We start from the raw sequence: 15,893 nt of genomic DNA on the forward strand, positions 1-15,893 counted from the left end.
CATCCTCTCGCTGATGGAGCGGCCCCACGTCCCTTTTCGCTTGTGCCGGCGCCCCCAGGCGCCCCCAGCGCGCCGGGTTCGACTCGGGTGCGCCGGCTGTTATTTCAGCCCAACCTGATGAAAAGCGGACTCCTGAGGGCATGACTGGGCCGATTTTTGTCCGCCGACACTAAAAAATCGTTTAGAGAGGGCCTGTTGGGGGCGCGGCTGGAGATGCTCTAATAGTACTACTCCCTCCGTTCCTAAATAGTCTTTCTACATATTTTAAATGGACTACCACATACGGATGCATATGGACATATTTTGCCCTGTTTGGTTCGGCTGTGGATTTCTAAAAGTAGCTGTGAAAAATCTGCTGTGAAAAAACAGCCGTGGAAAATCTGATGTGAAAAAGATGTAGGTCATTTGGCAAACCAGTTGATACAGCTTTTTTAGATTTTGGCCCGCAGCGGAATCAGATTTTGAAAAACACGGCCTATGCTGCTTTTGCTTTTGGTTCAGATTTTGGGAGCGGATTTCTGAAATCGGATTCTACTGTGTTTTCCCTTTGGTTCAGACTCTGTTGCGCGGCAGCGGAATCCGTCGATAAAAACTGAACCAAACAGGGCCTTAGAGTATAGATTTACTCATTTTGCTTCGTATGTAATCATTTGTTGAAATCTTTAAAAAGACAAATATTTAGGAACGGAGGAAGTATGATTTATGATTTATAAGGTATTCAATTGTAAAATGAATTATTTGAGCCGTGACCGTCGCTGCCCGTGGATACGTCCGGCGCATACGCGGGTGTCCCGGTGTAGATGCTCTAACTGGACACCTTGGGGCTTGGGCGGATCACGTCCACCTGACGAACCAGCTCGCTCATCTTCTTCCTGCCGTTCCCTCGAAAAAAAAGAACTTCCTGCCGGCCGCCGCCTCGCGATCCCAGCTCCATTCCCACAAACTTTTCGAACTTCCCCTCTCGGTCCAAGCTGAACTCCACCGGCTGCCGCTCCCGACCTCTCACAGACACAGGATCCCCAATTTGAAGCTGCTGGTGGCACTGCGGGGGCGTAACTCTATAGCCAAGGCAGCGGCCGCCCAGCCGCCCAGCCGCTCCGTGTACGCGGAGCTTCTTCAATCTCCTGGAAACCCTACAGGGAGAGCAGCTGCGGTGGCTATGGCGCATCTCAGTCACCTTTAGGTCCTTACCCCGAGACTTGCGTGAAACCCTAGACTCTTCACTCACTCTCGGGTGGTACTAGATGGCGGGGGAGTTGGGTCAGCAGACAGTGGAGCTGGGGACTGTGTCGCGGCAGGCGGCGGAGGAGTCCTACCTGGCGCTGCGGGAGCTCGTGGAGAAGTCGCGGGCGGGCGTCGAGGGGGAGACAGCGCAGCAGAGGTCGGATACTGAGAAGAAGATCGACTTGCTCAAATTCATCGACCGCACCCGCCAGCGCATGCTCCGGCTCCATGTCCTCGCCAAGTGGTGCCAGCAGGTCCGCAGCTGTCAATTGTTTCCTTCCGTGAATAAGGAGTTTCAACTTTCATTGTTCAATTAGAACTGCAACTTGTGTTCTCAAGTAAAAATGTTTTTATAGGATCAGGCCTTTGATTGCTCTGATGTCTGCCTTAGTTGAATAGAGTGACTGGAAAGCAGTTTTAGATTTTGTTGCAATCAAGGACACAAGTGTTTACTGTAATAGGAAATCATTGTTCAACACTTTGTTGGGACTAGTGTACATCAAAATCTATTTAGTCTACATTCCACTATTTTAGCTCTGACCAGACCGTGCTGCAAAACCCACATATATTCAAAGGAGATCTTTTCCTTTATGATATTGCTCTTCCGTTCCAAAATAATAGAAGTTCTAGGATTGTCCTAAGTCAAACATTTGTAAGTTTGATCAAGTCTATAGAAAAATATGCTAAGATCTACAATATCAAGTATATATAATATGAAAATACATTTCATAATGAATCTAATGAAGAAAATTTGGTGTTGTAGATGTTAATTTATATAGATTGGTCAAACTTAATCAAGTTTGACTTAGGATAAATCTAGAATTTCAATTATTTTGGAACGGAGGGAGTATAACTTTCAAGCACTGAAGAATCAGCGAATGCTGAGAACACCCACTGTGGTAAGTATTTACTAAAATTGTGGAGACTGTTAGTTGGCACTGAACGTTCAGTTTAGGACTCTCAATCCTAATCAGAATCCACAGGAGAATCCGTTTTGAAGCACCCTAGATGCTATAGAATAGCAGGTGTACGACTTGTGGTCAATCCGCCTTGCTAGTCAGACCATGGTTTACACAGTCAGTTCGCATCAACAAAACTGAATTTATGTCAAGCATATGAGTATATGTATTCTGCTATTGAGCAGTATTACATATGACAAGTCTCAAGCAAGTAGAGTTGTCTTTTTTGAACGGTAACACTTACAACAAATCTGGCAAACCAGTCTATGAACCGACACCTAAAGCTACAAAATGCTTGAAAGTGTCCACAGCCTTGAGCTAAATCCATGTTGAATCCTTCCATTTCACCGAGACATTTTCAAAACAAAACAATTCTCCTTAGATTTGATTGATGGAAATATTAGCCAGTTATGTTTGGTTGTCATTAACCACCCTAACATAATTTAGGGCTCCGGATGCTCTGACTTCAATTTGGTCAGGCTATCAGTTCAGTTTGAAGGTCGTAAAGTATTGGAAAGAGTATATTTTTAGCCCTTCTATTGCCGAAGTCTACGCTTGGTCCCTCTACTCTACTAGAGAACAATCTTGGTCCCTCAAGTGTGATCCCTCCCTTGCTCCACGTCTCAACCCATTTAGAACAGAAAATTGAAAACAATCATGAAAAGTGGGATGTCATGTGGGGCCGAACATACAGGCTCAAGGGTCATGCCGGGCCAGGATTGCCCTAGTTCGTGTAGTCTAGTGCTTGCTGAGTCCATCTAGAGTTAGAGCAGGAGTCTGGTTCCTAAGTTGGAAAGGTTTAGTCCCAAAGAAGGCCACCCTGCTGGCCGGATCCAATTCCAGTTAGAGTCCAAGTCCGTTGTCCAAGTCCGTTTCTTCAACTGTAATCGGCTATTTATAGCCGCCCTCACATGAAGAAGAAAGCAAGCAGAAAAGTTGATCTATTTTCTCAACTCTTGCTCCTGCGTCGTTTGACGGTGTCCCGGATAAGGGGACTCACCATGTTGACTCCCGGTCTGGTGGGCCGGGCTGAGTATCCCTTGGCGAGATACATGAAGACTCTGGAAGCCTTGATGTTCAAGACAAGGATTTCGTATCCATGGAGGACTCTCCTCTCCACCGACGTAGTCGACTAGGGCTCTTGTAATCCTAGGACCCAAGTATCTTATATAAGCCAGGGCTGGGTTAGTCAATAGAACACAAGTTAAGACAAGTTACAATCTCGTGGTAGTTTACCTGTACCCTGTACACACTCCAAAGCAATAAACACGAGCAGGACATAGGATATTATCTCCTCGGAGAGGCCGAACATGATGGGTAAAATCCCCGTGTCTCTGTTACCCTTGTTCCAAGACATCTAGCTTAGGATCCCCTACCTCGAGACCTCCCGGTTTAAGTTCCGTCACCGTGTGTCCCTCTCACCCTTGCTGCCGCCACGGGTCGTTGGGACTATCGTCCTTGGCCACCAGTATCTCACTACTACCCCCTATGCTCCACCTCCCAGCCTGCTGATTCCCAAGCATGTGACAATTTGGTATCAGATTCATCTACGATCCCGACGACAACTATGAGTCAGCCTCCGGCGCCATGGCCGCCGCCGCCACCACCCAACACCCTCGAAGACATCATCGCCAAGCAATGCGAAGACCATGAAGGTGTGGTTGCCACTCTCCAATAGCCTCATAGGCGACTTCCAAGTCACCGACCGCGCTAAGCTCGACATGGTGCTACAGCAACTCTCTGCAATGCTAAAATCGGTCTAGGATCGAATCACTGAGACATCGCAGCAACAACATGCCCAACACCTCGTTCTCCTTCGCCTCGAGCAGGGCAGCTCGACGCAGCTCCTCAGCGGCACCAACGTCATTCCACCGCCGGCCACAAAAAAAAATCCAAGGTGTTGCCAATGGCTGCCCTAACGGACAAATGTGAGCAAGCTCCGCACCTCTACAAGATTGATTTTTCCAAATTTGTTGGGGAGAGTGATCCATGTCCATGGCTGATCAGATGCAATCTGTTCTTCCTCGGCTAGTGCACACAAGTTAGAAAGACATGGCTGGCTTCCTACCACCTCATTGTCATCATCGTGCTGTGGTACAACCACTTGGAGGAGAAGATCGGTCGGCTGTCGTGGGGAGAGTTTTACAATTCATTCGAACCACTTCAGACCATCAACACAAGCCAATCCCTTCGGCGAGTTAATCTCGGTTTGCTGTTCCTGCATGGTAGCAGAGCACACCAAGTGCTTCCTCAAGCACCAGACTCGCGTTCCTCCAATCCATGACACTGGGGAGTTGCACATCTTAACCAACAACCTGGACGAGTCTATGAAGATGCAGGTCGAGACGACGAAGCCGACCTCTTTGAAGCAACCATGGATCTGGCTGTCTCCTTCGAGGTCCTCCATAATGTCTCAAAAGCGGCGGCGGCCATGCATGCTTGTTCGGTTTGCCAGCCGCGCTCGCAGTTGGGTTCGGGCCAGTGCCGTTTGACGCCACCGGCTTAGCGCTGGCACTTGCCTAAGAAGCTCACTGATGTTGAGATGGATGATCGGTGTCCTAAGGGTCTATGCTTCAACTGCATTGAGAAGTTCGTCCACGGCATCATTGCAAATGCCTCTTCCACATCCAGTCTGCCAACAATGACGACAACTCTGATGAACATTGCAAGGACATCCAGATCTCCCTCCTAGCTGTCACCGGTATTCCTACAAGCGATACCATGCAGGTCGCCGTGCGCATCGGTGGTTGCAAGCTCGTTGCTTTGATCGACTCCGGCAGCACCCATAACTTCATCAATGAGGATCTCGCCGCTTTTGTCGGAGCACCCTTCTTGGATGGGTGCCGCCTCCGTGTCACGGTCGCCAACGGCGACCACATCATTTGTTGGGGCCTTCTCCGACATGTCACCATCACCATTGACAAGGAAGCTCCTAGATGGTCTCCTGGCCTTTCCCGGCATGCCGCCATCACAATCGACAAGGAAGCTCCTGGATGGCCTCTTGGCCTCCTTCGCAGACACCTTCGCTGAGCCGAAAGGGCTTCCTCCATATCGTGCACACGACTACCGCATACGATTGTTGTTCGGATCTCAATAGGTGGCCATCTGACCATACCGATAGCCGGCCATCCAGAAGGATGAGCTTGAGAAGCAGTGTGCCGAGAACGTGTCCACATCCGCCGTAGCTCATCGTCTTTCTCCTCACCGGTGCTCCTGGTGAAGAAGCATGAGGGTACTTGGCGATTTTGCGTCGACAATCTGGGACTCAATAGCGTCACCATCAAGGACAAGTTCTCCATTCCCGTCATCGACGATCTTTTGGCCGAGCAGAAGGGTGCTCACTTCTTCATGAAGCTGGATCTTCGCTTCGGCTACCATCAAGTACGCATGGCTCCAAGGTATATCCACAAGACAACGGTCCGCACACATGAAAGCCTCTTCGAGTTCATGGTGATGGCATTCGGTCTAACCAATGCCCCACGATATTCCAAGCTTTGATGAACGATGTGCCTCGTTCCTTCTTACGCCGATTTGTGCTTGTATTTTTGATGACATTTTCATCTGCAACACCTCCTGGTAGGACCATCTTCGTCATGTCAAGCTTGTCTGGGAGGCTTTGAGGGCACATCAACTTTAACTCAAGCGCTCCAAATGTTCCTTTGGCGAGGAGTCGGTGACATACCTCGGCCATGTCATCTCCGCCGACGGCATCACCATGGACAGTGACAAGATACTCACAGTCGTCGACTGACTGGTTCCACGAACAGTCCATGTGGTGCACAGCTTCCTGGGACTAGTAGACTACTACCGGAAGTTCATCCGTGAATTTGGTGTCACCACGACACCTCTCACACTTCTAAAGGAGGGTTTGTTATGGTCCGAGGACGGGGCTGCGCCTCGATGCCCTGAAGACCGCCCTCATCACTGCACCAGTCTTCCAACTCCCCGATTTTACCATACCGTTCACGGTGGAACTCACGTATGACTCAAGAGGCCACTACGTGGACACGGGGGGGGGGGGGGTTGCCAGCAATTTTTAATAAATTGCGAAAGTCAGGACTTCATCCACTAGCCAACGCAACCAGAAGTCCGAAGTAATGGAAAGAGCTAGTGCAATCCACATACTGTAACAATTTAAACACCGGCCATATGTGCCACCCACGTCTCCACTATTGGCCAACGTGTTGGCTGCTGCCCATGACTTGGGGCATGAGGGCTTTCAGAAGTCACTGCATCGCCTTCGCCGGGATTTTTACCTTCCCTAGGCTCGGATGGCACCCCAAAACTACATGCGTGTCTGCACCATGTGCCAGCGCAACAAGACGGAGCAGCTTCATCCAACCGGCTCGGACTGGTCGCCCGACCGAGGGTGAAAGGCGCAAGGGCCATGCTGTGCAGGACTGCCCTAGTTCTTGTCCGAGTCTAGTGCTTGCCGAGTCCATCTAGAGTTAGAGTAGGAGTCCGGTTCGTAAGTTGGAAAGGTTTAGTCCCGAAAAGGTTACCCCGCCGACCGGATCCAATTCCAATTAGAGTCCAAGTCTGTTTCTTCAGTTGTAACTGTCTATTTACAGCACCCCACTTGAGCAATAAAGCAAGCAGAAAAGTTAATCTTAGTATCTTACCACTTGCTTCTGCACCGTGCGCCCCTCTAACCCTTGCTGCCGCCACGGGTCCAGGACTACCGTCCCCGGCCACCGGTATCTCACGACTACCTCTTATGCTCCATGTCCCAGCCTGCTGTTCCCAAGCACGTGACATGGGGAATTTTTTTTAAAATCAGAGATAAAAATTTAGGGAAAGAACTTAAACATTCCAGTGAAGTTACTAAAAATTCAAGGGAACTTAAGAAGTCTCGTAATAATCAGAAATATTCAACCACATAATTCTTTAACGTTATGGAGGCTCTCGTTCAAAACATTCTTCATCTTCAAAATCCACACATTTTCCCATAACTTTGGCACTGTTAGGAAAGCAACTTATCTTTATTGAAGGCCCAAGGGGCATATGTATATTACACATGACTTGAGGTGTAAGGAAACTAAACATAGACTAATAAGGACTCCTAGACCAATACTAATACTCCTTAACAGGCACTTGGCTGAAAGATTCCTGTTTTTCAAATGTTCCTGTTATCTCCTCTTTATTCTTTTTAATTTTCTTCCTTTTTCCTCAATGTCTTTTATATCTTAATCGTAAAGACTGTTTCTAGTGTATTTTCTGGTGCCCAAATTTCCCTACCAAAATCTTGACAGCCTATGACATCTTGGCTCTTACTTGGTTGGTTGTCTATGAGAACTTGCCCACCCTCCTGACATTGCCTTCACAATTATTGCCAAATAGGCAAACTAAGGGTCAAAGAATATCTAGCCAATGGTTGGCAAAAATTTGGTAGGGCATGTTGTGGAATCAACCAAACATACCTTCAAAATAAAATTTCAGTTAAAAAAACAAAATTTCATATTTGTTTCTGGATTTTCTGAATATTTTGTTCTGCTGCCCCCCAACTTCTCCTTAAACTAGTCGAGTTTTCTAGAAAGGAGACTACAGTTTTTTTCTCCTAATTTTCTCCCCCTTTTTTTTTTGAAATTTTTGCTTCTCTTTTGTGCTGATTGGGCATCCACGTGTGCGAAACTGTCGTCATCTTTAAAACCGTTTTTGATGGAGCAAAGGACCAAACTTCATTTAGAGATTCTATGTATGCAAAATTCATGCTGAAGAGGTGCGTACTGAAGTCGTAAAGAAAACCCAAAATGCGAACTTTAAAGTATTTTATCATTGTGTAATGTATTTGCTCTGACAGGCTACAATCTACCTTAATTCCTTAGCTACTCAACAAAGAATGTATTTCAAAACTAAGTTTTCCCCTTCATTATCATATTCGGGCCATCAAAATATGTATCTGGAATTTTGTGATAGAGAATATTGCTTTTGATCTTCTGCAGGTGCCCTTGCTTCATTACTGCCAGCAACTTGCGTCAACTCTCTCCAGCCATGAAACTTGCTTCACCCAAACAGGCGATTCACTATTCTTTATGCATGAAGGATTGCAGCAAGCTCGTGCTCCCATTTTTGATGTTTCATCTGCGATAGAAGTCATACATACAGGGAGCTATAGGAGATTGCCTAAATCTGTAGAGGAAATAGGTACTCAGAATACACTTTTTCAAGATGAGCGGAAGCCTACATTGAAGAAATTAAGCACCCTTGTGCGGGCAAAATTACTTGAAACCCTAGTTCCTAAAGAAATGTCTGAGGTTTCGGTGACTGATGGAATAGCCAATGTACAGGTAGATGGCGAATTCAAAGTACTCCTTACGTTAGGTTACCGTGGGCACTTCTCGCTGTGGAGGATATTGCATATTGAGTTACTTGTTGGTGAGAACACCGGGCCTATTAAGCTTGAAGAGACAAGAAGGTATGTTCTGGGTGATGACATCGAACGGAGAATGGCTGTGGCTGACAATCCCCTCACAATTTTGTATACAATTCTCCATGAGCTATGCATCTCTTTTGTTATGGATACCGTAATTAGACAGACTAATGTTCTACGACAAGGTAGATGGAAAGAGGCAATAAAATCTGAACTTGTCTCGGATAGTCATAGAAGTGCAGGACAAGGTGGGAATAATGCTCCAACACAGCTTGGTCAAGATGGAGAGCTCGATTCAAGTGGGTTCAGGATACCTGGTTTGAAAATAAATTATTGGCTGGATGAAAGAAACAGTGGGTCAGCAGAATCTGATTCATCTCCATTTATTAAAGTTGAGGCACTGCAAGATATGCAGATAAAGTGTCAGCACAGTTCATTTGTATTGGATCCACTTACAGATAAAGAAGCTGATCTTTCTCTTGATCTTAGTTGCATTGATGTTGAGGCAATCATTTTGAAAGCAATTGCTTGCAATAGACACACACGTCTTCTGGAAATTCAGAGGGAGTTGAAAAAAAATACTCGGATTTCTCTATCCCCAACTGATGTTGTCCTGAAACGGAAAGAAGTTCATATGGACGTCCTGCAAAAGGTACTGATATAAACCACTATGTTTAGGATTGTGGATTTCCTTATGTTTGGGATACCTTACTGATTTGCACTTGCCAAAGCAGGATTCATAAATTTTCTTCATACCAGTCCATTACTGAAAATGCAACTTCACTGAACTCTTTATTTTCTTATATTTGCTCGAGCTAAGACTTGTGCATAATCACTTCTGAAGTTCTTTCGCTTGTGGGCATTTTTTTGTTTGCCTGCTTCCCTGCTTAGTTCTGATTTTTAGTGCTTTGTCTCTGTTCATAAATTGCACAGAGAGTGGATAGAAGGGGCTTCAAGAATTGTTGTACAAATGAAGTGCTTCAGGTTAGGGCATATGGAAAATCGTATATTCACCTGGGAATAAATATCAGGTCCGTTGTTATTTACCTTTTGCATGGTTGATGCTTCATCCTTACTTTCTTGTCCTTAATATCCACAAGGTATTTAGTGTCAGCTTTGTTAAGCTTCACGCACTAGCCAACACAACCAAAAGTCCGAACTAATGGAAAGGGCTAGGCAATCCACATATACACTTTGACACCCCATCTCACGTGTGGCGTGGGAAGTCAACACGTGAATAGACTCAGAGGTATGGCTCAAGAGGCCTATATGTGGACACAAAGGGGGGAACAGTAATTTTTGGATAAATTGTGAAAGCCAGGACTTGAACTCATGACCTTAGACCCTGATACCATGTTAAGCTTCATGCACTAGCCAACGCAACCAAAAGCCCGAACTTATGGAAAGGGCTAGGCTATCCACATACACACTAAAACAAGTTTATTCTTTTAAAGAATATTTATTCCATGGTCATGGAAAACAAGTTTATTCTTTTAAAGAATATTTATTCCATGGTCATGGACTCATGGTACTTATAAAACAACTAACAGAGTCATAAACTCTCTGGCAGTATAGGTATTATAGTGACTTCCTATTGTCTTCTATGTGAGAATCCTGTCTTTGCTTTCTCAGTATTTAGTCGGCCGCGCGCAACTTCAGTTGCATGCTCGTGCACCGGCACCAACTACAGTTGCATGTCCACCGTCTGCAAGCAAGTACAGTTACACGCCCGCGAACCGGTGTGCAACTGCAGTTGCATGTCCATCGGCTACGCGCTACTGTTTGTCCATCAGTCGCGCACTAGTGTATTTCCATCGGCCGCACACAACGGCAGTTACACGCCCGCCAGCCGTGTGCAACTGCATGTCTACCGGCCGCGCGCAACTGCAGCTGCATGTCTGTTGAGTTTGTAATCCTGCTGCCCGTTAGTAGCTAGCTCGTTTAGCTGTACTGTTAGCTAAATAAACAGCCATGCAGCGTGTGCATGTCCATGCCCTGGCTGATCTCGTTGGGGTTGTTAGTTAGCTATTTAGGTGTGTGTCTTGACCAGCTCATGGGATGGCATGAGCATGATGATCAAGGCACACACACACCTCACGTACATTGAGCGTCGTGGGATGGCAGAACCGGTAAGTTCGGCGGCGACGAGTGCTTTACCTAGGTGTTGGTTGGCAGGCAAATGAATTCCTAGGTGATACCATGACAACTATGGTTATATCTGTCAAGTAGACTGGCAATGATGCAAGTGTTTTTCAATATTTAACTTTGACCGACGATTAGTTCAACTCTGCATTACTTCATATGTACAAACTTGACACCATCAAAAAGTTTTCTAATAAGAGCCCAATGGTATCAATTGTTTTTGTCATGTAATCCACACATTGCTGAACAAATATTAGAAAGCGTGCGGGCCTAATATTTTTGGACGGAGGGAGTGATCCTTTTAATTCATGGTAAAAGCCCTATCTTCCTGCATGTTCCACAATATAGATTCCAATAAAATTCAAGAGTGTATTATAGTGAGTTATTTCTATTCTAATTTCTAAGTCTTCCATCAATTCTAGGAATGAGAGTCGTGCACGATTATTTTTTCCCCTTAAATAGGCTTCAACAAGTCGGTTATCATGAAGGAAAAAAAGTACCTCCTTAGGGGATGTTTAGGAGATGGATTGATTTTGAGTTCTAGTTAAAGTTTGACCCTAGAATATGGGTGTGTAAGACGGTAAGACCTCTATCCCATATGTTACAAAGCATGCAGAACGATAAGATAACCCCCCCTATATTTGTTCCAGCTCAGTCCCCTTTACTTCCTAAATTTATACCTTATTTCTTTCTACAATAGGAGTGGCGGCTTCCTCCTGCAATCACCAAAAAATATATTACCACCTTCTGCGGCATTAGACTCTGAAGAAGCCCTTAATAAACGGAGCATAACACCCACTGAGGTCTTCGTGAGCTTAAAGACCAGAAGCATCCTTCAGTTGTTTGCTGCGACAGGAAGGTTTTTGGGCCTGAAGGTTATCAGTTTGCTCAACTTGCTGTCTTTATCTTCTGTTGTGTTGCAATCAGCTCTTGAATTTATTTCTTGCAAAGATCTCATTGAATACTGGAAAAATCTAGGAGCTTAGATATACTACGACATGAAACAGCAATACGTCGTCTTGTTCACGATGAACCTAAAACCAAAACCTTACTTTGATTGAACAATGATTTGCTTGGTAACTACAATAGCCAATAAAAGAATTCTCATGCAATTAATTGATCATACTTGGTCTTGCATTAACCATTTTCATGTAAAAAAACAGTAACCCGTGCTTGGTATGAAGCCAATCTGAATAATGTGAACTGTCATAATGTAGATCAAAGGAGTAACTGCAAAGTAATTTGACACCAGTTGCAGCTGGCACCAAGTTTTAGAGAATCTGCCACGTAAGTTCAGTTGGGCCAATGTCACAACTTGGACCAGGTATAATGAAATTGGGCCGGTTCACTGACTTAGGCCCAGAGTCAGTTGCCACGCCAACACCCCTTGCGCTAGCCCCTTCCCCTCCTCTCCTCATCCTCACCCTCTGCACTGCATGGTCTAGCAACACCAGATCGACTTAAGCAATCCCTCTGCTTGTGGCTACTGAAGAGCGTGAGACACAATGGCTTGGTGACCGTGTGCAGAGTGAAAGAACGAGTCCAGGGCCCACACACCCCCACTCGGTCATCGACGACTTCCTTTGCTTCTGCCTTTCGCCATCTCAGAACTGAAGAAGCTAGGGTGTCAGCCACTCTCCCCAGATCTACAAGGGCTTGGATGGTGGTATTGGGTTGTTAGCGCCCTACTACAACGCTTCTTGAGTTAACTGTTACATTTCTAACTTATTTGAAAACCCTTCGGCTTGATCCAATGTTCCATCTCGCTCCTCGCAAGGATTTGTCACTCGACCCTGCGCAGAGTGAAAGAATGAGTCCAGGGCCCACACACTCATCGACTGCAAGGACTGTTTACCTCTTTCACTTTTACCGCAGTGGCAGGTGTAAACTGAAGCCTATATAAGTTGCTGGGGTGTGGCTATCGTTGAATTCCCAGTTTGCCTGAATGACTAAACTCTGATACATCTAGCTATAATAGATAAATCGGCCCTCTGTTTGGTCTCTATACTAGCATATACTCTGTCAATTCCCAAATTCTTCCACAAATACATGTCTGAATCGTTCTAGGATCTGACATGGGTTATGGTGATGCTGTCCCATTGGCCACGATTTGGACTACATCTGGACTCTGGAGAGATATCTGCCATCCCTGTTTCTTGGTGCCACTCAAAAGCTCTGAGGACCTGAGCTGCCCTCTTCTTCCCTAACAGCTCTGTTGTAATTCTTTGTCTCCGGCGAGCCATTCTTGAACTGAAGGGTTCTACACCATCCTAGCACCCTCCTCCTAACCATGCTCATTCTTTCAACAGAATTTTGTTTTTTTTTTCTGTTGAAGAACCATCTACGTTGGCAGTGTGCTGACACCACATACGAACATGGCTGATCTTTGGTACCCTTGGCTTCCCTGTTTCGCACGTCCAGGATCCTTAATGTTGACATCTGGAGCCCAATTACACTGACATCACACTTATGTCTTGATTCTGCAACACCCGAGCTCACAACGTCGTCTTGAACCCTTCTCTGTCACCATCGACAGGAGGGAAAATCACTGCCATTCCATTTTATCCGTCTCCAAGCTGAGTCTGGTTGTGCCTTGTCACTGGGGAGTCTGGCCGTGGCCGCCTCACCAATACTATTTTTCTTGTTGGACCTTTTTGCCAATGAAGTATCGACGCCGAGGAGTTGCCAATCCACACAGACAAATATCTGTAACCAAAGTATTTTTATTTTGTAATCACGGAACCAAATCATTAGTCAGGAGTGAGGTGGAAGAGTGGAGTGAAGTGGTATGGATTTATCACCTGACACAAGGCCTGACCTACTCGGTTGGTCCGGTTATTTCTTTCTTGGACTGAACCGTACTATTTGTTTGAACTCACTTGTCCAAAGTTTTTAGTATTCAAAAACTTGGTGCAAGCTGCAACTGAGGTTAATATATACCTGGTCTAAATGCAATGTGTCAACTTAAATTAAGCTATAAAGTTCAAGCTTATGAGCCATTTTGCTCAAAGTTCCATGCATAAGGGAACATGTCACATGTGAAGAGAAGATGTCTTCTTGGTATTACCTACGTTATTCTAGTGATATATGTCCTTGTACTATGCATTTGAGTTTTAATTACTAGCACCAACTTGACCACAGGGAAAAGCCTTAGCTTTATTGTAACGCCCAAGATGCGGCTATATCTCCCACGTGTCGAGGCACGACTTAGAGGCATAACCACATGTTGGTTTTGTCGCAAGAAGAGTCATCTTCACACAATCCCATGTAATGAACAAGAAAGGGATAAATAGATAGTTGGCTTATAATCGCCACGTCACACAATGATAAAATAATTCATACATCATCCGAGTACACTCATAGTCCGGCTACGACAATCCAAATGAAAAGAAGATAACCCCAAATCCTAGATCCCCGATCGTCCCAACTGGGCACCACTACTGATCATCAGGAAAAGACACGTAGTAACGGTCAAGGTCCTCGTCGAACTCTCATTTGAGTTTGGTAGCATCACCTGCACTGGTATCATCGGCACCTGTAACTGTTTGGTAGTATCTGTGAGTCACAAGGACTCAGCAATCTCAAAACCCACGAGATCAAGACTATTTAAGCTTATGGGTAGGATGTGGTAATGAGGTGGAGTTGCAGCAAGCGCTAAGCAAATATGGTGGCTAACATACGAGTACAAGAGTAAGAAGAGAAACTACGCAACGGACGTGAAGCTAGAAGTGATCAAGAAGTGATCCTGAACTACTTACGTTCATACATAAACCAACCGTGTTCACTTCCCGGACACCGCCGTGAAGAGACCATCACGGCTACACACACGGTTGATGCATTTTAATTAAGTCAAGTGTCAAGTTCTCTACAACCGGATATTAACAAATTCCCATCTGCCACATAACCGTGGACACGGCTCTCGAAAGTTTATACCCTGCAGGGGTGTCCCAACTTAGCCCATTACAAGCTCTCACGATCAACAAAGGATATTCCTTCTCCTAGAAAGACCCGACCAGTCTCGGAATCCCGGTTACAAGACATTTCGATGATGACAAAACAAGACCAGCAAGACCGCCCGATGCGTCGACAAATCCCGATAGGAGCTGCACATATCTCGTTCTCAGGGCACACCGGATGGGACAAGCTACGAGTAAAATCAACCCTCAAGTTTCCCCGAGGTGGCCCCGCAAGCTGTCTGATTCGGACCAACACTCAGAGGAGCACTGGCCCTGGAGGGGGGGGGTTGAATAAAGATGATCCTCGGGTTAATTACTCCCTAGGAAAAAAATTTAGGTTGTTATTAGGCAAATGTTAAAACCAAGGTTGGGCCTTGCTGAAGGAGTTTCATTCCAAAGCGAACTGTCAAGGGGGTCCCATAACCCCAACCGCATAAGAAACGCAAAATCAAAGAACATAACACCGGTATGACGGAAACTAAGGTGGCAAGAGTGAAATAAAACACCGAGCAAAAGGCCAAGTCTTCCACCTTTTGCCAAGTATATAGATGCATTAATTAAATAAGAGATATTGTGATATCCCAACATATCCATGTTCCAACATGGAACATCCTGCAAGGCACCTGCAACTAGCAACACTATAAGATATTGTAAACCACGTTAGGTGTATGTGTCGTGTGAGCTAGCTAGATGGCTGTGCATGCATACGTGAGTTGCGATGCAGTTGATGGCCGTTTGTGATCTGTTGGAGCGGCCGTAGTGTGCGCGTAGTCAGCGCGGGCGGCCGGGCATGCAGGTCGTGCACGCGCGTGAGTAGGAGGGGTGGGCTGCGCCATGTGTGAGTGCGCCGGGACTTAAATACCTCTATACTGCTGCCTGTTGTAAGCTGAGCCGAGTTGAAAACTAGAGAGAAAAAGGCCCCGGCGTTCGTCGTCGGGGGAGGGCGTTTGTTGCCCGGCAAAATTTCGTCTCTTCGTGTTCTTGTCTGGTCGATCCTTGGTTCCAACAATTGGTATTCAGAGCCACAAGGTCCGAGGTCTGCCGGGTATGAAGAACGCGGTGGCCGGAGTTGCCAAGGTCGTCGGAGGAAGATGGCGTCGCCGGCGACGAGGAGGACGTCGGAGGTGGCGGTGGTGGCGCGCGGCGAGCTCGAAGGCGGCCGCGGCGGTCAACAATGGTGGCGGCGGTGGTCAGCGCCGGGGCCTGCGGTGGCGGGCGGCGCCGGCGTCGGGGAAGGCGGCG

General features: G+C 46.3%; 1 protein-coding gene across 2 annotated transcripts in view; it reads left to right on the top strand.

The window, feature by feature from the left end:
- The first annotated feature begins 817 nt into the window (after positions 1 to 817).
- LOC119354427 (mediator of RNA polymerase II transcription subunit 14-like) overlaps positions 818 to 15,893 on the top strand; it is a 29,861-nt gene continuing 14,785 nt past the window's right edge. For both annotated transcript variants that reach the window (XM_037621152.1, XM_037621153.1), the window contains exons 1-4: positions 818 to 1,478; positions 8,126 to 9,205; positions 9,487 to 9,584; positions 11,396 to 11,570. In XM_037621152.1, the coding sequence (XP_037477049.1) occupies positions 1,245 to 1,478; positions 8,126 to 9,205; positions 9,487 to 9,584; positions 11,396 to 11,570 (1,587 nt within the window). In that variant the 5' untranslated portion in view covers positions 818 to 1,244. The remainder of the gene's footprint in view (positions 1,479 to 8,125; positions 9,206 to 9,486; positions 9,585 to 11,395; positions 11,571 to 15,893) is intronic.

Source organism: Triticum dicoccoides, chromosome 2A (genome assembly GCF_002162155.2).
Source record: "Triticum dicoccoides isolate Atlit2015 ecotype Zavitan chromosome 2A, WEW_v2.0, whole genome shotgun sequence".
Taxonomy (NCBI): Eukaryota; Viridiplantae; Streptophyta; class Magnoliopsida; order Poales; family Poaceae; genus Triticum; species Triticum dicoccoides.